At 42.3% G+C, this 23,261-nt stretch overlaps 1 protein-coding gene across 1 annotated transcript in view; it reads left to right on the top strand.

Annotated features, from left to right (window-relative positions):
* The window catches only part of LOC120023938 (MAM domain-containing glycosylphosphatidylinositol anchor protein 2-like), a 207,350-nt gene that overhangs the window by 143,269 nt on the left and 40,820 nt on the right, over positions 1–23,261 (top strand). Inside the window, exons 11-12 of the mRNA XM_038968041.1 lie at positions 9,409–9,557; positions 13,548–13,725. Coding sequence (XP_038823969.1) covers positions 9,409–9,557; positions 13,548–13,725 — 327 coding nt within the window. The remainder of the gene's footprint in view (positions 1–9,408; positions 9,558–13,547; positions 13,726–23,261) is intronic.

Genomic DNA, 23,261 nt, shown 5'->3' with positions numbered 1-23,261 from the left:
GCTAGCTCCTCTGAACAACAGTGTCCTGACAAGTGAGCACATTTTCTATGCCAGGCGAAATCACGCATCATTAGCTCATTGGTGCCACAGGGTTCAATTCTTGGACCGACTCTCTTCTCTGTATACATCTATGATGTCGCTCTTGCTGCTGGTGAGTCTCTGATCCACCTCTACGCAGACGACACCATTCTGTATACTTTGGACACTGTGTTAACTAACCTCCAGACGAGCTTCAATGCCATACAACTCTCCTTCCGTGGCCTCCAATTGCTCTTAAATACAAGTCAAACTAAATGCATGCTCTTCAACCGATCGCTGCCTGCACCTGCCCGCCCGTCCAACATCACTACTCTGGACGGTTCTGACTTAGAATATGTGGACAACTACAAATATCTAGGTGTCTGGTTAGACTGTAAACTCTCCTTCCAGACTCACATCAAACATCTCCAATCCAAAGTTAAATCTAGAATTGGCTTCCTATTTCACAACAAAGCATCCTTCACTCATGCTGCCAAACATACCCTTGTAAAACTGACCATCCTATCGATCCTCGACTTCGGCGATGTCATTTACAAAATAGCCTCCAATACCCTACTCAATAAATTGGATGCAGTCTATCACAGTGCCATCCGTTTTGTCACCAAAGCCCCATATACTACCCACCACTGCGACCTGTACGCTCTCGTTGGCTGGCCCTCGCTTCATACTCATCGCCGAACCCACTGGCTCCAGGTCATCTACAAGTCCCTGCTAGGTAAAGTCCCCCCTTATCTCAGCTCGCTGGTCACCATAGCAGCACCCACCTGTAGCACGCGCTCCAGCAGGTATATCTCTCTGGTCACCCCCAAAACCAATTCTTCCTTTGGCCGCCTCTCCTTCCAGTTCTCTGCTGCCAATGACTGGAACGAACTACAAAAATCTCTGAAACTGGAAACACTTATCTCCCTCACTAGCTTTAAGCACCAGCTGTCAGAGCAGCTCACAGATTACTGCACCTGTACATAGCCCATCTATAATTTAGCCCAAACAACTACCTCTCCCCCTACTGTATTTATTTATTTTGCTCCTTTGCACCCCATTATTTCTATCTCTACTTTGCACATTCTTCCACTGCAATCTACCATTCCAGTGTTTTACTTGCTATATTGTATTTACTTCGCCACCATGGCATTTTCTTTGCCTTTACCTCCCTTATCTCACCTCATTTGCTCACATTGTATATAGACTTATTTTTCTACTGTATTATTGACTGTATGTTTGTTTTACTCCATGTGTAACTCTGTGCTGTTGTATGTGTCGAACTGCTTTGCTTTATCTTGGCCAGGTCGCAATTGTAAATGAGAACTTGTTCTCAACTTGCATACCTGGTTCAATAAAGGTGAAATAAAAATCAAATAAAAATTGTTATGGATGTCAAAATTAATGTCACTAGAAAACAGCTTCAGCAAATGCAACTGCAGCTACTTTTCTGTTATTCTGGCTGCACTTTTTGATGTGACCATACGTTAGCCGTAGTTGGCTAGCTAGCAAGCAAGGGATGAGAACGTTGCCAGTCAGTATGGCAATGGAACATTTAGAAGGAACGACTGGGTCACGTCCATAGATACAGAACAAAAAGACTGAACGACTGTCGTGTCTTTAGCAACCCTAGATTTGTGTCGGGACTATATCTTGTGGAAGGATGAAATAGTATGAATAAATTAATCAAAATAAATGTTTTAATGAAAGTATATCAATCATTATTTGAATATGTTGGCAACCCGTTGTATAAAAGTGATAATGCCCTCGAAGCCGGTGTTTGGAGGATATATTGGCACGGTTTGCCAGCCCTCGACGAACAACACCCGTGCCAATACTGTATATCCTCCAAAACACCAGCTTCTCGGGCATTATCACTTAAGTATCCCCTCCTCATAGAGAAAAGCACATGAGCTAATTATAATTCACAATGAAAGCAAAACAGTGAAATGCATCATTCCAACATTGCCTAAAATTTGGAATAAGATACTAATGCTAATGAGACCAATATAAGCAATATAACAATTGAGATGTACAAACTATGGCATAAGGGAACAATGAGTTGCTAAAAGGCAAGCCGTAATTTCGATTAAGACATTAATGAGCGAACTATAGCAGACATATGACTATTTGTTCAGCACTTTTGAAATGGAAAGCGACAGAATTCAGAACATAGTCCGTTCTTACAGTATTCTCCCTGTACACCAAGTCAGAACCGTGGAATAAATAACGGGGGCATATAAGCATATAAGCGAAAGCATACCATGCATTATCTGAGGACAGCGCCCCACACCAAAATAATTTTCCAAACCAGCACAGGCGTCACAAAATCCCAAATAGCGATAAAATAAATCACTTACCTTATGAAGATCTTCCTCTGTTTGCAATCCCAAGGGTCCCAGCTATACAACAACTGGTTGTTTTGTTCGATAAAGTCCTTCTTTATATCCCAAAAATGTCAGTTTATTTGGCGCGCTTGGTTCAGTAATCCACTCTTTCAACATGCATACAAACGAATCCAAGAAGTTACCAGTAAAGTTCATCCAAACAAGTCAAACGATGTTTCTAATTAATCCTCAGGTACTCTAATATCTAAATAAATGATCAAATTTAAGACAGAGAATAGTATGTTCAATAGGGATAATAAATAACGAAGAGTGCGCACCTCATTCATTAGACTACATTTCTAATGAGAGACACCTGGGAAAAACTACAACTACTCGGTCATTTTTCAAAAAACAAGCCTGAAACCCCTTCTAAAGACTGTTGACATCTAGTGGAAGCCATAGGAACTGCAATCTGGGAGCTATTTATTTGTATATCCGATAGACAAGCATTGAAATGGACTGTGACCTCAAAAAAACATTTTCCTCAGGTTTTCCTCAGGTTTTCGCCTGCCATATCAGTTATGTTATACTCACAGACATTATTGTAACAGTTTTAGAAACTTCATAGTGTTTTCTATCCAATGCTTCCAATTATATGCATATCTGGGCCTGAGTAACAGGCAGTTTACTTTGGGCACGTCATTCATCCGAACTGAATCCACTGCCCCCTAGCCCCAAGAGGTTTAAAACCACCTCAGGGGATGACTTTTGAGTTCTGGGAAAAATCTAAGAAACTTACATTTTTTGCGTGTAGTTGCCCTTTAATTCAGTGTGCATGCCCTGCACTGTTGTTTGGTTAGCAGTGTTTGGTGTTTCTGGAGCGCAGTAAGTGCACATGTGATGAGTTCGCAATTCAAATGCACGCTTGTGGTGCCACTGGACTGCAAAAAAATTAGTAAGTTAACATTTATTTATTGTAATTAAAATTAATTTGTAGTAGTTAAGTGTTGAGTTAGATTCCATGGTTATTTCAAATAATTTCTGTGACAAAGAAATCTGCTAGCTAGGAGGCTCAGCTAAATAAAAAATCACCCTAAATACAGCCACGTCTCATAGGAACGTCATGAGATTTGTAAATGAAAGAGAATATAATAATATGAATCAAATGGAGTTTCCCATCTCCCCATTTAGAGTATTTCTGGCGCAGCACAGACCTTATCCAGATGGTGAGACAGAGGCATTTCATAACAGATCTACTAACTTTCTTTGTTGTTACTTTTAAGGTTGGAACTAACATGCCCTACATCCAGCAGGCAGAGAGGCAATAACCATTCGTCTGCCAGCTCATGGACAAGCCACACTATTCACAGCCCTGTGTAATGTCCAATGTAAATACGTTGCTGGACATTTTGAAACGTATTGTATTTGTAGTGTAAAAAAAAAAAAACTGTATGGTTTGAACATATCTTTCATGTTTATTTGTTTTAGCTGTTATTGATCATTATCTAAGTGTTAATACATTTGCATTTACGTCATTCAGCCTTTATGGATGTGTTATGAATGACCGAAGGTGTGTGACTTTAAAGTAAATACAGTGTCATGCGATATAGAGTCTTTCTGGATGTGTTATGAATGACCGAAGGTGTCTCACTTCAAATGAAGTATTACAGGATACGGCATAGGGTCAATAAATAGGTTATTAACGTTCTGCTAATTTATGAAGGTTCTCTCATGATCCACAGGTTACTGTAAGGTGTGGGCGGTATTTAAAAAGGTTGATGGACCTGCAAAGCTTTCATTTGTGTGTGTTGTTTGTGTACTTAAGAACATGTAAGTTGGTTCCAGAAGAAAACCACTTTCAATTCACTTATATTGGGAGTCATTGCGCACACAGCACATATAAGTCTGGGATATCAACCATTTAATGTTGGCTTTAGTGGGAGTGACCATAGAATTATATCGGAGGGACCTTACTGAGTAAAGTATTTGTAATCAGGTTATGTCCTCTGCTAGCAAAAACGTTCCCCCTGGTCATCACTTGTTAACACAGCGTCAAAGTCATAATTATGTCAAAACCTTGCCCATTTCCACAATTTATCTTCTTAAAATTGTATTTTAAACCTAATCCTGACTAATGAAGGCCAAGTTTGATGTGTTGGTCCACCAGACCTTCCGCGAGATTAGGAGTAATGTGACAAACATGACTTCACTTTAGAGCGTGTGCCATCCTTCAGCACAACATGTCACCCTTGATAAAGCACATGTTCCTATCATATTCGACAGAGTGGGTTATGTCACATTTGACATGGGTGATTATGTCACACAGTTATGCCACATTTATGAACCCTTTATAAAGCATGACATACTGTTATAGATGCTTTGTAACACACGTATGTAGTGCTTATGAAGGCTTTAGGAAGCCTTTATAAGCTGAACGCCATTTAAAGCGGGACTGCCTTGGTCAACCTCGACTACACTACACGTTTGCATTTCCTGCTGTACAGGAACATTCTCAGCAACAAACGAGGGATCAAATTGAGATCCTACATCTGTATAATCTTCAAAAACTGTTCTATATAGCACCAAAATAGGTTCTGCTATGGTTACAAACCCCTATCTGGTACTATACTAGAACCATTATTTTTGAGTGTGTGGCTGTCTGACAGTGATGGATAGCTGATGATGAGTGACACGATGTGCTGTAGAAACCAACAGGGAGCATATGACTAGTGTTATCTATCGATCAGTTATATAGGAATCTGTCCGCCCTGAAGGACAGAAGCATACTGTATAGGTTATATAAAGTCATGTGACGTGTAATCCTTTATGATAGCCTGAAAGGCATATGTAGAAGCAGCGTAGTGTCATTACTATATGTTAAAAAAAAAAGATAATGTGACGATTAAGCTAAATATGTCTTTACTTCAACCGTTATTATAACAATAGTGAAATTGTAACCATAGCTCAGTTGATATTAATAATACATCCATCTCCATTTCCCTTGGTAATCAGAAGCCAGACTGGAACATTATAATGTTCTATGTCGAGACATATTTGTTCGACAAAAGCACTGTGATGTTTGGGGAGCAGAGTTTGAGTCTCATGAGGGAAACAGATTTGTATGTGTTTCTTTGAGCAACTCTATTCTTTGAACCCTTCTCCAAACCCAGGCTAGGGTACAGTTAAGCCACTGGAAAACAAATATGTCATTGGGTGTTTGTTGCCACCAGTGCAAACACTGGGAATATTTCACTCCAGAGCAGGCTTTTGTTCTTCACGCGTTGCTGAAGTTTGGGTTTAACATAATTTAGTTTTGTCACTTTTTCTATTTCTTTTGGTTTCAATGAATATTAAAATACATTTTATGCCAATTGGCATAAGAACTGAATTTATCGTTTTACTCATAGATCCAAATTGCTATTCATTTAACGTGGTCATTAGCCTACATCTAGCTGCTTTATGAACCTTGTGACTGGAGCAGGTTGTGTGTTTATATGAAGCCTCAGCTACAATACAGCCTACATCTGTGTCTACGGGAGGGAGGTAAAGACAGACTAGCATACGGCTGCTGGACAGCTTCTAATAAATCGAATTATGTTTATAATCCATTTAAATCAAATGGGTAGTGGTGGTGGCAGGTCGGTATAAGCGATTCGTAGCTAGTTGTAGTAGTCCATTGTTTACTACGGTGTTCCATCATGTAGTAGCTTGATAATGCACAACAAATGATGTACTTTGGGAAAACGCTTGCATTCATTACATACCAGTCATGCATGTAATCTATTGAAAGCTAAATAGACCTCTAGTAATTAAAATCATTTGGTTTTGTTTCATTTGCGTTGCTTGACCTTGCTTGCTTTGTGGTTGGTCGCACTCCGTGCTCCAGTCTATTTCAATTGTAGAGAGAGCGAGGGAGAGAGAGAGAGATGTAGAGAGAGAGAGAGATGTAGAGAGAGAGAAATAGAGAGAGAGAGAGAAAGAGAGAGATGGGCGGGGGTGAGAGAAAGCAACATGGGGAGATGGAGAAGAGCTATTGTTTTCTTCCCCAAAACCTGTGTACAGAAACAGGTTTTTCGACCCTCAGATCAACGCTGACTTTTCATATTACATTAATATACAGGATGTCCTTTCAGGAGTGGTTTTCTGTGAAAAGTGTATGACCTTTGAAAGTCACATGTCTACAAAACATAGAAAGAATAACAGAGGAATTAAATTGGCGAGACGAGAAAGAGAGAGAGAAAAAGAAAGAGAGAGAGAGAGAGACAGAGAGAGACAGAAACATAGACAAAGAGAGTGACTTGTCCCTGGGAGTTTCTGTAACATTTCCCAGCATGGGCTCAGCTCACAACTGCCAGGTATAATCGTATTGTATTCAGTTCAGTTCTTGATATTTTCTCTACAATTGTTTTTACTGGAAAGATGACTACTGTAGAATACAGTTATGCGATGGTTAGTTACATATCTCAAGTGCATGCTAATTTTGGGAATACATTCTCAAAACGGCATATACTTCCCTGAACAGAAGAGAGGGTTAGGAATCCATGAATTGTTTTTGCATCTCATGACTTGTGAAAACATGGTTGACTGGATTCTAAACTCATTCTAAACTGTGATACAAAGAGCATGATAAATAGCACATTTAAATCCATTAGTATACACGTCCTGTATCCAAACAGGTTTCTATGGTAAAGATACCAAAACACATTCCCCAAGATATTGTTCAGCTCTAGCGCTATTGGGTTTCTTCCTCTTGTTCTATGGAAATTATATTATCTTGTTGATGAATGAGCGTTTTTTTTTTTGGTGTGGATTAGAATATTGTATTTTAAACAGCTTTATCCATGTATAGGCTTGTGGTCTTTACTCGGCTGTCCAAACAAATGCAAAGCTTCATTAACCTGATTTATTGTCTATAGGACTCAGGACAAAACACATTCAGGAGAGATTGTGACTTATTATCTTAGGTGATTATGAGAATTGATCAAACTGGTGAGTGGCTGAAAGAAACAGTCAATCTTGATTTACGCCCAAAGCAGTATACAACCTTTTTTATCAGTATTTTGTTGATGGGTTTTAGAAGTCCTATCTTCAGAAACTGAATTGATTGATTGTAAACGTAGAGGCTTAACCTCTGAATTGATTGTTTGGATGCTAAGTCAGATTTGTTGAGTTATGTTATGTTATAGGGCTCCCTTGCAAAAGAGACCTTGGTCTCAATCGGGCTTCCTTCTAAAATAAAGGTCAAAAACGTTTAACCTCTTAAGCATTTACGGGATCGGTGTCCATATACCGGGATGGTTGTTGCTAATGTGCGCTAATGTGACTAGAATGACGTTGTAAGTAACAGCAAACTTTCCAGGACATAGACATGTCTTATATGGGCAGAACACTTACATTCTTGCTAATCTAACTGCACTGTCCAATTTACAGTAGCTATTACAGTGAAAAACTACCATGCTATTGTTTGAGGAGAGTGCACAACAACAAAAAACTTTTATCACGGCATCTGGTTTGATACATTCACCTCTGAAGGTAAGTATTGTACTTACATTCAGTAATCTTGCTCTGATTTGTCATCCTGAGGGTCCCAGAGATAAAATGTAGCATAGGTTTGTTTGATAAAATCCATTTTTATATTCAAATGTAGGAACTGGGTTCCACTGTACAGTTTGAACCCCTGCTGTCTCTAAACTAAATCAAACAACAGCTTCGCTCATTTGAACCAAACGGAAAGGGTTGGATACAGAAGAAGACAACAAATCAAATCAAATGATAATGATTACTTTCGCATACTGTATTTTGCTCATTTAATAGTGGGTGTACCGAAGTGCTTATGTTCCTAACACTAGTCTTAAAGCCATGATGTTGTGAGACAGAAATTTGCCCAGTGAACTTTTTACCCTTTGTTCTCTTTTAAAAAGTGACCCAGTCCCTTAATTCTTTCCACTATGATGGCCCTTCTGGCAGGCAGACACCTGATGGAGCTGTGGTCTGTTTGGTTGACACTTCCCAGCCTGTGGGGATAAACTCCACTGATTGGTTCACACTCTTCAGACTGAGTACTGATAGGTTGACCCTCCCAAGCCTGCGGGACTAAACCCTTAACTCTGGGGATCATTAAATGTGTCTGGGAGTCTGCATAGAGAGTCTTAATAAGTCATCGATGACATAAACCGCCATGGCAGCTCTAATAGACTTTGCTGCAGGAGAGATCAGCAAGTTGCTCTGTCTCAACTTCATATTGTCAGATCACTGCATCGCTTTATTTGAGTTAGCATTAGGCTCTGTCTTGACTATCGCTATTAGAAATCCTCCCCTTTTTTGTTGTGCTTCAGTAGACTGAATTTCAACATTTACATTTACATTTAAGTCATTTAGCAGACGCTCTTATCCAGAGCGACTTACAAGTACATACATTCATACTTTTTTTGTTTTTCAACAGATACAACTGTATGAACCGCTTCCTGTTTTGGTCTCAGCGAGAAGAATGTTATACTGTCTTTAGAGAGTCTCCTCTTGAATGCTATTTTTTTTTAACTATTAGTGTGTTTACTTTGACCTGTGAGAAATCTATTTTTGTTGGCTCTCCGTCTCTTCTGTAAAAATGTAATATGTCAAGCAGCCCACTTCAGAACACCGTACTGAACACACAGTCGTTTTCTGTCCTGACAATAACACAGTTGGCCATGTGGCTGGCGATCAAATCAAACAGCTTTATTGACAAAATACCTGAGAAAGATTGACAGACTTCTGTAAAAAAGAACTCACACACCTGACTCCTCATCAAACTGTGGTAAATACAGGGCTGCTGGAGGCAACTCTTCTGGTTGATGCCTTGCAGCCATTTTGTGGAATAATACTCAACATGACATATTTGCATTTTGGTAACCCAAAATAAATCGCAAATATTGTGCAGTATGTGACCTTATTTATCTTGATCCAGTATCTCTGATACGTATGGATTGGTTCCCTTACTCCCTTGATGCCACAGGTAAAGCTGAACAAAAATGGAAAATGCAAAAACAAAGATGAATTAGTCCTAAATATTGTTTTTTGTTTACAGGGAAGGCGTATCCCCCAGAGTTCTACTACGACACGTACAGTCCTCTGTGGCAGAACCGACCTACAGTCTACGGCTTCAAACTGCAGTGGACCCAGATGAATCCCAACACCGTGGACCGCATTGTGGCCTACCGCCTCGGCATACGACAGGTAGGTGTGTGCGTGTGCATCCTAACCCTAACCCTGGATGTAGAAAGGCCTTTACATATGACAGAAAAGTAACATGATAGAGGGAATATCAGAATAACCAGTCAGGGACATAGAGGCTCTGTAGATACTCCCAACCCATATTCTATGCATTGCTTGCTTGTTATTGTTCTCCTTGGACAGCTCCATCGGCCCAGTGGAGAGAGAGCACCATGTGTTTAAAGGAGTGGCAGCCATTGGTCCTGTTTACCTGCAGATGAAGGCTTCAGATCTCTCTCTCCTTCCCACTACCACTGATCCCTCCTCTCTCTTTTTTTTCTGATCACAATTTCTTCTCTTTTTTATATTTGACTTTCACAACCTACAGAAATATAATGTAGAAACGTACGCTACTGTAGGTCTCTGCATGATTCTGTCTGTCTGTTGATGGTCTGAGAATGTTGATCATGGCAGTTTTGATCACATTAACCCCAACTATTACAGGGAAATATGCTGTAGTATTTGTTAGGCTTTATTGGTTAAGTGGAAGCTCTTATTCAGAGCCACTACATTACAGGCGACAGTTAAGCCTTCTGAACTGACGTCCTCACATTGAGTGAGTCTAATACCGAGTCTAATAGCTGTAGTTATACTCTGTTTTTCCGATAAATTATATAATTCCATATTTGTTTCCTACTACACCCCGTCCGGAATTTACGCTTGAAAAACCCATTAAAACCGGGCTTGTTTCTGTACCTCAAGGATTTTTCTGTCAACAATTTCAGTCGGCTTGTTTGTTAATGAATTTGGTTGCATTCATGTGATTCGTTCATTCGCCGCGGGAGCCAATGGTACGCCGGCTTCCTGCTTGCCAGGCAGGCTGGTTTTCGAGAGCTTGCCAGGAAGACGCATTTACTCTCCCTTCGCTGGAATTCAACTGGTCCTTTTCACAATTTCACAGATTAATTCTGCGCTGGTGCTAAAATGGGCCGACAGTAATTCAGCAATCACATTAACATTATAATCTATTTTGCTGTTGTTTGGAGAGAAAAAGAAAAGGCAAGGAAATAGTCCCGCCTGTTTGCTCGCTTTTGTTTTTTATTTCCTACCTGGCAAGCAGAAAATCGTTGTTTGCGAGAATTCATTTTCCTTTACACTTTTTTTCCTCCCAAGGTAGTGGAGTGCATCTCAACTAGGCTGTGTGTCCCAGGCCTCCCTACCTGCTGTTGTCTTAGATACAGGAGGTATTATGCTTTAGGGGAGTTAAGAGGGGGCCCATCGGTAACATTTACCTTGAAGGTGAGCCTCTCCTTCATGTTTCATCTGCCAAGAAATGATTGAATCTTGACCCTTTTTCTTTTCCACTTTTCTTCCTTCGCAATGAGCACTCTGTTTTCATCGCTCTTTGCCATGGAGAGAGCGATGGAACATGAATGAGTAAGGAGGAGAGAGGGAACAAGAGAGAGAGAGGGAGAGTGAGAGGGAGGAAGGAGGAGGAGTGTTTCCCTCCTTCATAAATAAATAAATGTTTAGATACCCCCGGTAGGATGCTGGGAGGAGTGAGCTGAGACAGTGGTGCAGTAATGAAAGCGTTGGCACATGGACCGCTCCTCCACTCCTCTGCTCTATCTGCTATTTATAGCCATGAGCAGAGCAGCTAACACTACGCCTGTTCTGTTATGTTCCCCCTCCATTCCCACATAATCATTATCATTTCCCCTTCGCAGTTGCTTTTGAATTAATACTGAGGCCTAGTGGGTTTTATGCCTCTATAATGGCTCTCTGTTATTGTCTGGGGCCTGGTGTGAAAGACAGACGGACAGACAGGCGGACGGGTAGAACAGGCCGGTTGGGCCGAGGAAAGAGTGTGAGGCCCTAGTTGAAAGGAAGGAGCGTATAGGAGCGAGGAGAAGCACAGAGCAGGATCACGGCACACCTTGGCAGTCATGGCTGCTGTCTGTCTGTGAGCTTCACTTCTGAACACTCTACTTCCATGTCAGCCCACTGCAAAGACAAGGCAGCCTTTCTTTCTACTCTCTATGTCTCTCGCCTTCTGTTTCTCTCTCTTGTTCCACCCTTCTTCCCTCCTGAAGCATCCTCACGCTGCAATGACAGCCTTATCCTTTTTACTCTCTCTCTCTTTCTCTCTTTCTTTCCCTCCTTCTCTCATTCGCTGCAATGAAGCAATGACAGCCTCTTCCTTCTTCCTCTTCTCTTTCTGTCTCTCTCGCTCTCTTGCGCCTCCTCCTCCTCAGTCAATTGATCTGTCAGTCAGTGTTGGATCAGTGAGCGGGGCGAGGAGCAGCACAGATCAATAGCAGCAGACTAATTACATGCAGCCAATCAATCTCTCTCTCTGTCTCCCCCTCCCCCCTCTTTCTGTCTCTCTCTCGCTCTCTCTCCCTCCTCCTCTATCTAACTATCTCTCTCCCTCTTCTCTCTCGTTCTCTCTCTCCTAATGTTGAAAGCCACTTTGATTAGTCCTGCATTTCACTCTGCACCCGTCTCTTTGATCAACTTCTCTGGTTCTTAAAGGTACCATAAAAATCCCACAAACTGTTGCTGCAATCAAGTGAATTTAGATGTGATATGGCACTCTGCCTCTGTCTGACTCCCTGTGAAGAAACACTAGGAGTGAAAAGGTAATGAGTTACACGCAGAAAATGATAATTGCATCAAGTCAAACAAACAATAATGGGAGAATAAAACAGAAGTACCAAACCTAAAGAAGTTGAACAGAGACGCACTGTTGCAAATCACATTAAAATAGTAAAAGGCTTCTGTAATGAGCAATTATAGATTTAATTAACTATTTAAAAGACAATTCTGTTCCCTGATGGTGGAAAGATGGAGTCATCAGCTTCCATTTGTTCAGTCAGAGTTTGAGGCAAAGTGGTTCTGGAGCCAAGATTGGCATTTAAGGCCTCCATCTGCCCCGAACAGCATTGTACACACTTCATCATTCACGCACACACACATGCATGGATACTCGCATGCACTCATATTGTATGCACACACACACATGGACGCACATTCATGCACACACGCACTGACGCACACACACACACACACACACACACAGACACACTTCATCAAACTCATCTCCAAACCCTTGCAATTCATGCAAATTAGCAGAGGTGCCTTTTGGACTCTGTGGTACAGTGGAAATTAAAAGGGTTGGGGCAAACTGTTACAGCCTGTCTACAATTATAAATAACAGACAAAACCAGAGCTATTTACCTGTGAACCTAACTCTTAGTTGGTAATTACACAGCAGACTCACACTGGTTAATTACTTAATTGGCACTGGCCTACCAAACACACACCCACAAATGCACGCACGCACACACACGCACACACACGCACACACACGCATACACACGCACACACACACACACACACACACACACACACACACACACACACACACACACACACACACACACACACACACACACACACACACACACACACACACACACACACTGCACATCCTTACAAACTCATCCATTGCTTCTCTCTCTCCCTCTAGTCTCACTCTCCCTTCCTCTCTATCCTGGCAACACACATTCGCAATGGCATATGGTGACTATTTGTGATGCAGGAGCTCTCTTTGATAAGAGGCTGTTGATAAGGATGAGAAGGAAAACTCAAGGAGTCTTGAGAATGCATCACTACTGGTCATGCCCCCTTCCTTGTAGAGATGTGTAGACTACATTCATGACACGAGACTCATTCCAATTCAATCTGATTCAACCTGTGCTCACTTTTCTTCTCTGTCTATGAAGGCAACACTGGTTTGAATCACCGGAATGTGGGAGTCTCATAGTGTTCTTTACACTGTGTGTGTGTGTGTGTGTGTGTGTGTGTGTGTGTGTGTGTGTGTGTGTGTGTGTGTGTGTGTGTGTGTGTGTGTGTGTGTGTGTGTGTGTGTGTGTGTGTGTGTGTGTGTGTGTGTGTGTGTGTGTGTGTGTGTGTAATTCTAACTCTGTTGTCATGTGTCCTCCCGTCCAGACGGGGCTCCAGAGGTGGTGGGAGCAGGAGATCCCCGTGGATGGAACCATCACCAAGGGAGAGCTGAACACACACAACCTGACAGAGCTCATCAAGCCTGCGGCCTACGAGGTGCGCCTCACCCCCATCACACGCTTCGGAGAGGGGGACTCCACCATCAGGATCATCACCTACAGTGGTGAGTAGACCATTGGATTGGTCTCTGTATGTTTAGGGTTACAAATTCCTGTAATTTCCCCCAAATTCCAAGGATTTACAGATATCCTGGTTGGAGAATTCTGGAAATCCTGCTAATTTCTTAGACATTTTGGGAAAGATACTAGAATTTGATCTATTTGATTGGGAATGTAACAACCCCAAGCAGGTGTATATTGTATGAAAATGAGGAAAACTGTTCAATGTGAAGTGTGGATGAAGTCAGTGGTCTCCTACTCTGGAACTGAACTACAGCTACAAGGTAACATCCTTCATTAGGTATGTCTGTCATCCTGTGATGATCCTGTGATGATGTAGTCATGACAACTAGACCTCTGAACACAGCGGTTGAGGTTGTTAAGAGGTTGTTAACAACAGGAAGACGAGGCTGGTTGCTAACAAACAGAGAGGTCAGTTGTCAGGGAAGATAGTCAATGATTATGATATTGACTAGATCATCCAGTGCCCTAATAGATAATAAAGTGCATACTTATTGATCTGACAAAATCATTTAGATTGTTGACAGCGAGTGAAGCTATCTATGCTAGCTTGGCTATCTATGCTAGCTAACGCAAAATAAAATGTTGACAGAAAAAAAAAAAAGCTACAGGAGCTAGCTTAGCTATCTATGCTAGCTAACACAAAATAAAATGTTGACAGAAAAATAAAAGCTACAGGAGCTAGCTTGGCTAGCATGCCAACCCAGAGAACCAAAAACACATACAGTGTCTTTAGAAAGTATCCACTCAAGTCTTTGCACACCTGGATTGTACAATATTTGCCCATTATTCTTTTTTAAATTCTTCAAGCTCTGTCAATTTGGTTGTTAATTATTGCTAGAAAGCCATTTTCAAGTCTCCTAGATTTTCAAGACAATTTAAGTCAAAACTGTAAGTAGATAACGTCATTGTAGACTCCAGTGTAGATATGGCCTTGTGTTTTAGGTTATTGTTTTGCTGAAAGGGGAATTTGTCTCCCAGTGTCTGTTGGAATGCAGACTGAACCAGGTTTTCCTCTAGGATTTTGCCTGTACTTAGTTGTATTCCGTTTCTATTTATGAAAAAACAATCCCTAGTCCTTGCCGATGACAAACATACCCATAACATGATACAGACACCATCATGCTTGAAAATATGAAGAGTGGTACTCAGTGATGTGTTGGATTTGCCCCAAACATAACGCTTTGTATTCAGGACTAAAAGGTCATTTCTTTGACACATTTTTTGCAGTTTTACTTAAGTGCCTTGTTGCATGTTATGGAATATTTTACTTTGCACATGCCTTCTTCTTTTCACTCTGTCATTGAGGTTAGTATTGTGGAGTAGCTACAATATTGTTGATTGAACCATCCTCAGTTTTCTCATCACAACTATTAAACTCTGTAAGTGTTTTAAAATCACCATTGGCCTCATGGTGAAATCCCTGAACAGTTTCTTTCCTTTCCGGCAGCTGAGTTAGGAAGGACACCTGTATGTTTGTAGTGACTGGGTGTATTGATACACCATCTGAAGCCTAATTAATAACTTCACCATGCTCAAAGGGATATTCAGCATCTGCCTTTTTTATTTGTACATATCTACACTATATATACAAAAGTATGTGGACACCCTTTCAAACTAGTGAATTCGGCTATTTCAGCCACACCCGTTGCTGACAGGTGTATACAATCGAGCACACCGCCATGCAATCTCCATAGAAAACATTGGCAGTAGAATGGCCTTACTGCAGTGACTTTCCACGTGGCACCGTCATAGGATGCCACCTTTCCAACAAATCAGTTCGTCAAATTTCTGCCATGCTAGAGCTGTCCACGGTCAACTGAATGTGCTGTTATTGTTTTTAGTTTTTATTTAACCTTTATGTAACTAGGCAGGTAAGTTAATAACAAATTCTTATTTACAATGAGGGCCTACCAAAAGGCAAAAGGCCTAAAAATACATTAAATAAAAATATAGGACAAAACACACATCACGACAAGAGAGGCAACACAACACTACATCAAGAGAGACCTAAGACGACAACATATCATGGCAGCAACACATGACAACACAGCATGGTAACAACACAACATGACAACAACATGGTAGCAACACAACATGGCAGCAGCACAAAACATGGTACAAACATTATTGGGCACAGACAACATCACAAAGGACAAGAAGGTAGAGACAACATTACATCACTCAAAGCAGCCACAACTGTCAGTAAGAGTGTCCATGAGTCTTTGAATGAGGAGATTGAGGTAAAACTGTCTAGTTTGAGTGTTTGTTGCAGCTCGTTCTAGCTGCAGCGAAGTGAAAAGACGAGCGACCAAGGGATGTGTGTGCTTTGGGGACCTTTAACAGAATGTGATTGGCAGAATGGGTGTTGTATGTGGAGGATGAGGGCTGCAGTAGATATCTCAGATAGGGAGGAGTGAGGCCTCAGAGGGTTTTATAAATAAGCATCAATCAGTGGGTCTTGTGACAGGTATACAGATGACCAGTTTACAGAAGAGTATAGATTGCAGTGATGTGTCCTATAAGGAGCATTGGTGGTGGCCAAATGGTAAAGAACAGCTAGCTGCTCAAGAGCACCCTTACCTGCTGATCTATACATTTAGTCTCTGTAACCTAGCATGGGTAGGATGGTCATCTGAATCAGGGTTAGTTTAGTAGCTGGGGTGAAAGAGGAGCGATTAAGATAGAGGAAACCAAGTCTAGATTGAACTTTAGCCTGCAGCTTTGATATGTGCTGAGAGAAGGATAGTGTACCATCTAGCCATACTCCCAAGTACTTGTATAAGGTGACTACTTTAAGCTCTAAATCCTCAGAGGTAGTATTCACACCTGTGGGGAGAGGAACATTCTTCCTACCAAACCACATGACCTTTGTTTTGGAGGTGTTCAGAACAAGGTTAAGGGTAGAGAAAGCTTGTTGGACACTCAGAAAGCTTTGTTGTAGAGCGTTTAACACCAAATCCGGGGAGGGGCCAGCTGAGTATAAGACTGTATCATCTGTATATAAATGGATGTGAGAGCATCCTACTGCCTGAGCTGTTGTTGATGTAAATTGTGAAGAGCATGGGGCCTAGGATCATGCCTTGGGGTACACCCTTGGTGACAGGCAGTGGCTGAGACAGCAGATGTTCTGACATTATACAGTGCACGCTTTGAGAGAGGTAGTTAGCAAACCAGGCCAAAGACCTCTCAGTGACACCAATACTCCTTAGCCAGTCCACAAGAATGGAATGGTCTACCATATCAAAAGCTTTGGCCAAGTCCATAAAAATAGCAGCACAACATTGCATAGAATCAAGGAGAATGGCGACATTTTGAGGACCTTTAAGGTTGCAGTGACACATCCATAACCTGAGCGGAAACCAGATTGCATACCAGAGAGAATAGACATCAAGAAATCCAGTGAGTTGATTTTGACAAGTTTTTCCACCACTTTCGATAAACAGGGCAAAATAGAAATAGGCCTATAACAGTTAGGATCAGCTTGATCTCCACCTTTAAATAAAGGACGAACGCTGGCTGCCTTCGAATAAATTGGAACCTCCCCAGAGAGAAGGCTTGGCGATTATAGGGGCAGCGGAAAGTGAAGTGGAAATGTCTAGGCACAACAACGGCAAGCTCACAGAACGGGACAGCTGAGTGCTAAAGCGCGCAGCGTGTAAAAATAATCTGTCCTCGGTTGCAACACTCACTACCGAGTTCCAAACTGCCTCTGGAAGCAACGTCACCACAATAACTGTTCTTCGGGAGCTTCATGAATTTGGTTTCATGGCCGAGCAGCCGCACATAAGCTTAAGATCACCATGCGCAATGCCAAGCGTCTGCTGGAGTGGTGTAAAGCACTCTGCCATTGGACTCTGGAGCAGTGTAAACGTGTTCTCTGGAATGATGTATCATGCTGACAGTCCAACGGACGAATCTGGGTTTAGCGGATCCCAGGAGAACGCTACCTGCCTGAATGCAAAGTGCCAAGTGTAAAGTTTCGTGGAGGAGGAATAAAGGTCTGGTGCTGTTTTTCATGGTTCGGGCAAGGCCCATTAGTTCCAGTGATAGGAAATCTTAATGCTACAGCATTAAGCAACAATGACATTCTAGACAATTGTGTGCTTTGGGGAAGGCCCTCCCCTGTTTCAGCATGACAATGCCCCGGTGCACAAATCGAGGTCCACACAGAAATGATTTGTCGAGATTGGTGTGGATTAACTTGACTGACCTGCACAGAGCCCTGACCTCAACCCCATCAAACACCTTTGGGATGAATTGGAATGCTGACTGTGAGCCAGGCCTAATCGCCCAACATCACTGCCCGACCTCACTAATGCTCTTGTTGCTGAATGGAAGCAAGTCCCCGCAGCAGTGTTCCAATATCTAATGGAAAGCCTTCCCAGAAGAGTGGAGGTTGTTATAGCAGCAAAGGGGGGACCAACTCCATATTAATGCCCATGATTTTGGCATGAGATGTTCGACGAGCAGGTGTCCACATACTTTTGGTCATGTGGTGTATTATTCGGTGCCCTTCTTTATGAGGCATTGAAAAACCACCCTGGTCTTTGTGGTTGAATATGTGCTTGAAATTCACTACTCGATTGAGGGACCTTACAGATAATTGTATGTGTGGGGTACAGAGATGGGGTAGTCAATAAAAAAATCATGTTAACCACATTTTTACTCTTGCACTTATAGGCTTGCCATAACGAAGGCGTAAACATTTCTAAAAACATAATTCCACTTTGACACTATTGGGGTATTGTGTGTAGATCAGTGACACAACATCTTAATTTAGTCCATTTTAAAGTCAGGCTATATCACAACAAAATGTGGAAAAAGTTAAGGGGTGTGAATACTTTCTGATGTCTGTTAGCTACTCTAGTTAAGCTTTAGGACCTGTGATTGAGAAGCACTCTGACACTGACTGTGCTGCTAGCTTGTCACACACCGTCTGCCTGCCTGCTTGCGATGCTGTGTTCTTCAACCTGAAATGATCTGCTGCCTTACTGCTGTAGTTTTGAATTATTCCATTTTACTGCAGCTCATCAGAGCTGTGAAAGGCTACTGCTGCAGTGCTGAGCGGCTCCAAGCCCCAGTGTGCTCGTATGTGTGTGTGTGCGTGTGTGTGCATGTGACTGTGCAAATAGCTAATTACTGTACCCTAGGCCAAGGAATGGGCCTAGGACTGCACTACCTTCCACTACTACACAACCGCAGGCTAGCGGAAAGGCTGTATGCTAGGGATTGGCTTCCCCAATCAAAAGCCCTGGATTAACACCAAGGTTGGCGCTAAAGTAAAGGACAGGGCTACCGCAAACAGGGCTATCGTAGACAACCTTGAGACTACAGTCAAGGACAGGAATAAGTACAACAAGGCCCTCTATGACCTCTGCAGAGTCATCAAACGAGCAAAAGGACAATATAGGAAAAAGGTGGGATCATATTACACAGGCTCCGCCGCCCGCTGCATGTGTTAGGGGCTACAGTCCATTACGGAAGACCCAACTGTGGTCTGCCAAACGATGCGTCGTTACCAGATAAACTCAATGCATTCTATGCAGTCTTTGACAACACCAACATGGTGCCGGGTGTGAGGGCCGACCCAGAGGATTGGGTGATCTCGCTCTCCGAGGCCAACATGAGAAAGCTCTTCAATCAGGTCAACACCTGCAAGGCTACGGAGCCCAACGGTATTCCAGGGTGGGTTCTCAGAGCATGCGCAGAACAGCTGGCAGGCATATTCACGGTAGTTTTCAACCTCTCCTTGTCCCAGTCTGTAATCCCCACTAGTTTTAAGATGACCACCATCATTCCTGTCCCCAAGAACTCTAAGGCTTCATGCCACAATGACTACCGCCCTGTAGCACTCACTTCTGTAATCATGAAGCGCTTTGAGAGACTGGTTCTGGCACACATTAACTCCACCATCCCAGACACCGTAGACCCATCCACATCAACGGGGCAGCAGTGGAGCAGGTCGAGAGCTTCAAGTTCCTCTGTGTCCAAATTACTAAAGACTTCAAATCACAAAAGACTTTAAAAATCCTCTAAAAGTTTTACAGCTTTTTATAAATAAGCATCAACCAGTATTTATATCAGGCGGTGTGGTAGGAAGGCCCGGAAAATGGTTAAAGACTCCAACCACCCAAGCCATAGACTATTCTCTCTGCTTCCGCACGGCAAGCAGTACCGGTGCAGTCTGGCACCAACAGGCTCTTGAACAGCTTCTGTCCCCAAGCAATAAGACTGATAAATAGCTAACAAAATAGCTACAGCCTATCTGAGTTAACCTTGTATCCTTATTGACCTTTTATTAATTTTTTTTGCACTGTCTTTATGCACACTCACAGGGCCCTACACTCTCACACACACACTCACTCTATCTGATCACTCACACATAATATGCACATACATTTATACTGACTCTACACACACTCACATACAAACTGCTGCTACTCTGCTTATCTTATTCCCTGTTGCCTAGTCACCTTACCCTTATACATACAGTATCTACCTCCATCACTCCAGTACCCCTGCACATTGTAAATATGGTATTGGAACTGACCCTGTATATAGTATGCTGACTTACTTATTGTGTTCTTCATATTTCTTCTTATTTCTCATGTTTTTGTTTGTAGTATTACATTGTTATTGATTATTGCATTGTTGGGCTTTGAGTTTGCAAGAAAAGCATTTCACTATACTTGTGCATGTGACATTGAAACTTGAAACTAGCATATGAAATATTGTTGGAATTACCATGCTGCAATCTGTATCACTCTCAAACTTTGTGATTCTTCATATAATGAATAGAGGAACTATGTTGAATGAGTGAGTGAGTGGACATCCCTAGGCAGATCATGTAATCAAAGCAGGGACATCGAGAATCTGATGAAAAGATATGTCATTATTACACTGTTATTATACCATCTGAGGTTAGCTAGTTGATAGGAAATAGAATTGTCCTAATGTTCCATAGTGTTTTTTGAGTTGCAGGAAAGTAAGATAATGACTATGGAGCAACATTAGACCAATTTCCCAAAGACCTAGATTGAGTTAGACCTAACTCATCATTGTCTTCTGTGATGATGTCTATGACGATGACGATGGCCTAGTCCAAAGATTTGGGTCTGACAGTAAGGCAGGATGCGCAATCGCTCCTATGAGGGCCAAATAACAGAGGATAGCAGGTTTGCTGTGTGTTTGTTGGTGAAAACTGCTTAGTGTCCCATGCTGGCTGGGGTACGAAGAATGGCAGTGTCACCACTCTCCCACACTCTCTTGGATTCTGCTGTTGTGACAAAGTCAGCAGCTGTTTGCTGATCCAACAGCCCTTCCAAAACAGATTGAATGTGTAGGTGACCACCTTACTGTCACACACATTGGCAGTATGGCAATGGCTCTATTATAGGTTGCTTTTGTGCTGAGATATCATGTCTGCATCATGTTTCCCCTTGCATCAAACCTTCACTAAATCTGACTTTGAGTATATCCAGCACTGTGCTGTGTGACCTCTCTATCGCCCCTCTAGCCCAGGTCAGGGGGTCACTGGTAAGCCAGTTGTGTGATTATGTTCTCTTACTTCTCTCCTGTCTGTGTCACTGTGTTCAGGGACAAGGCTGAGCCACCCCCTGCAGTTTACACTACTACTGTTAAACTCATCCAATGCAGAAGCTCAGGGTGAGGGGAGTCAAGTCACTCTTGCCAATTTGTCCTCTTCTATTCTCCTCTCCTTCCCTCTCTCAATGCAGGACACAAGCTGGAGTTTGAAGAATAGTGATAGCCGGTGGATGCATCCACAGAGAGCTAGAAAGAGAGACATAAACAGAAAGACAGAAAAAAAGAGAGAAAGAGAAAACTCTTCAAATGAAGGACACACGAATGTGATCCCAAAGTTATTTTGTCCTTGAGATTCAAGCAGTTTCTAGAATTCAGTGATTATTCCGATGGGTGGTTTTGAGCCATGAACACGCCGTCACACAGTCTTTCTCAGAAAGAGATGGCTGCTCTCCAAAACCAGACCCTTTAAATGTGATTGATGTGAATTTTGGAGAGCAAGCGGTGGCCGGGATTGTGGATTGTCTGTTTATGAATGGTCGGGTTGCCTTTGAACGATCTGCTTTGTAATACAGTTGCGGACCAGCGGACAGGGCAGCCTGCCAAGATGAAGTCTCTCTGTGTGTGTGTGTTTGTGCATGCGCGTGTGTGCGTGTCCTAGCTGTGTGTGTGTGTGTGTGTGTGTGTGTGTGTGTGTGTGTGTGTGTGTGTGTGTGTGTGTGTGTGTGTGTGTGTGTGTGTGTGTGTGTGTGTGTGTGTGTGTGTGTGTGTGTGCGCCTGCGTGCATGTGTCCTGGCCGGCCCCTAATGTGTGTGGCGGTCAATGAACTCATATCGTATCACAGTGAACATGGTGGATTTGAAACGAGATGCACTGGCAGACATCTAGTAGACATTTCTCACTGGAGTATGTAAGGTTATTCAACAGAATTGTAAATGAATAAAGTGATACTATGTCCAGACTAGTATGTCAAGGTAGACAGTGTGCAGTGACACACCACTGTGTTTATCTCTGTTGCATTTGGATGGAAAACACAGTCTGTGTCCCAAATGGTACCCTATTCCCTACATAGTAAACTACTGTCCCAAACAGAAAAGTAATATATGGCAATATGCAGTATGTATATTACTTATGTTTATATGGACATATATGGTGGAAACAATATATGCCCATATATGCATCCACACATATAAGTACATATACTGAATATCACATATATGTTGAAATATACAATAATTGGAATTCCAATTCATCCCAAAGGTGTTCGATGCGGTTGTCAAGTTCTTCCACACCGATTATTCCTCCTCCACCAAACATTTCACTTTTAGCACTATGCATTGGGGCAGGTAGAGTTCTCCTTGCATCCGCCAAACCCAGATGTGTCTGTCGGACTGCCAGATGGTGAAGCGTGATTCATCACTCTAGAGAACGCGTTTCTACTGCTCCAGGGTCCAATGGCAGCGAGCTTTATACCACTCCAGCCGATGTTTAACATTGGGCATGGTGATCTTAGGCTTGTGTGCAGTTGCTCGGCCATGGAAACCCATTTCATGAAGCTCCCGACCAACAGTTCTTGTGCTGATGTTGCTTCCAGAAGCAATTAGGAACTCGGTAGTAAGTGTTGCAACTGAGAGCAGACGATTTTTATGTGCTACATGTGTCAGCATTGGATGGTCCCGCTCTGTGAGCTTGTGTGGCCTACCACTTAGCGGCTAAGCCGTTGTTGCTCCTAAACGTTTCCACTTCACAATAACAGCACTTACGATTGACCGGGGCAGCTCTAGCAGTGCAGAAATTTGACGAACTGACTTGTTGGAAAGGTGTCATCCTATGATTGTGCCATGTTGAAAGTCATTGAGCTCTTCAGTAAGGCCATTCTGCTGCCAATATTTGTCTATGGAGATCGAATGGCTGTGTGCTCAATTTTATACAACTGTCAGCAATGGGCTGAAATTGATGAATCCATTAATTTGAT

This window comes from Salvelinus namaycush, chromosome 29, assembly GCF_016432855.1.
Source record: "Salvelinus namaycush isolate Seneca chromosome 29, SaNama_1.0, whole genome shotgun sequence".
Lineage (NCBI taxonomy): Eukaryota > Metazoa > Chordata > Actinopteri > Salmoniformes > Salmonidae > Salvelinus > Salvelinus namaycush.
Note: the sequence above shows the minus strand (reverse complement) of the source record. Positions and strands in the feature narration are given on the sequence as shown.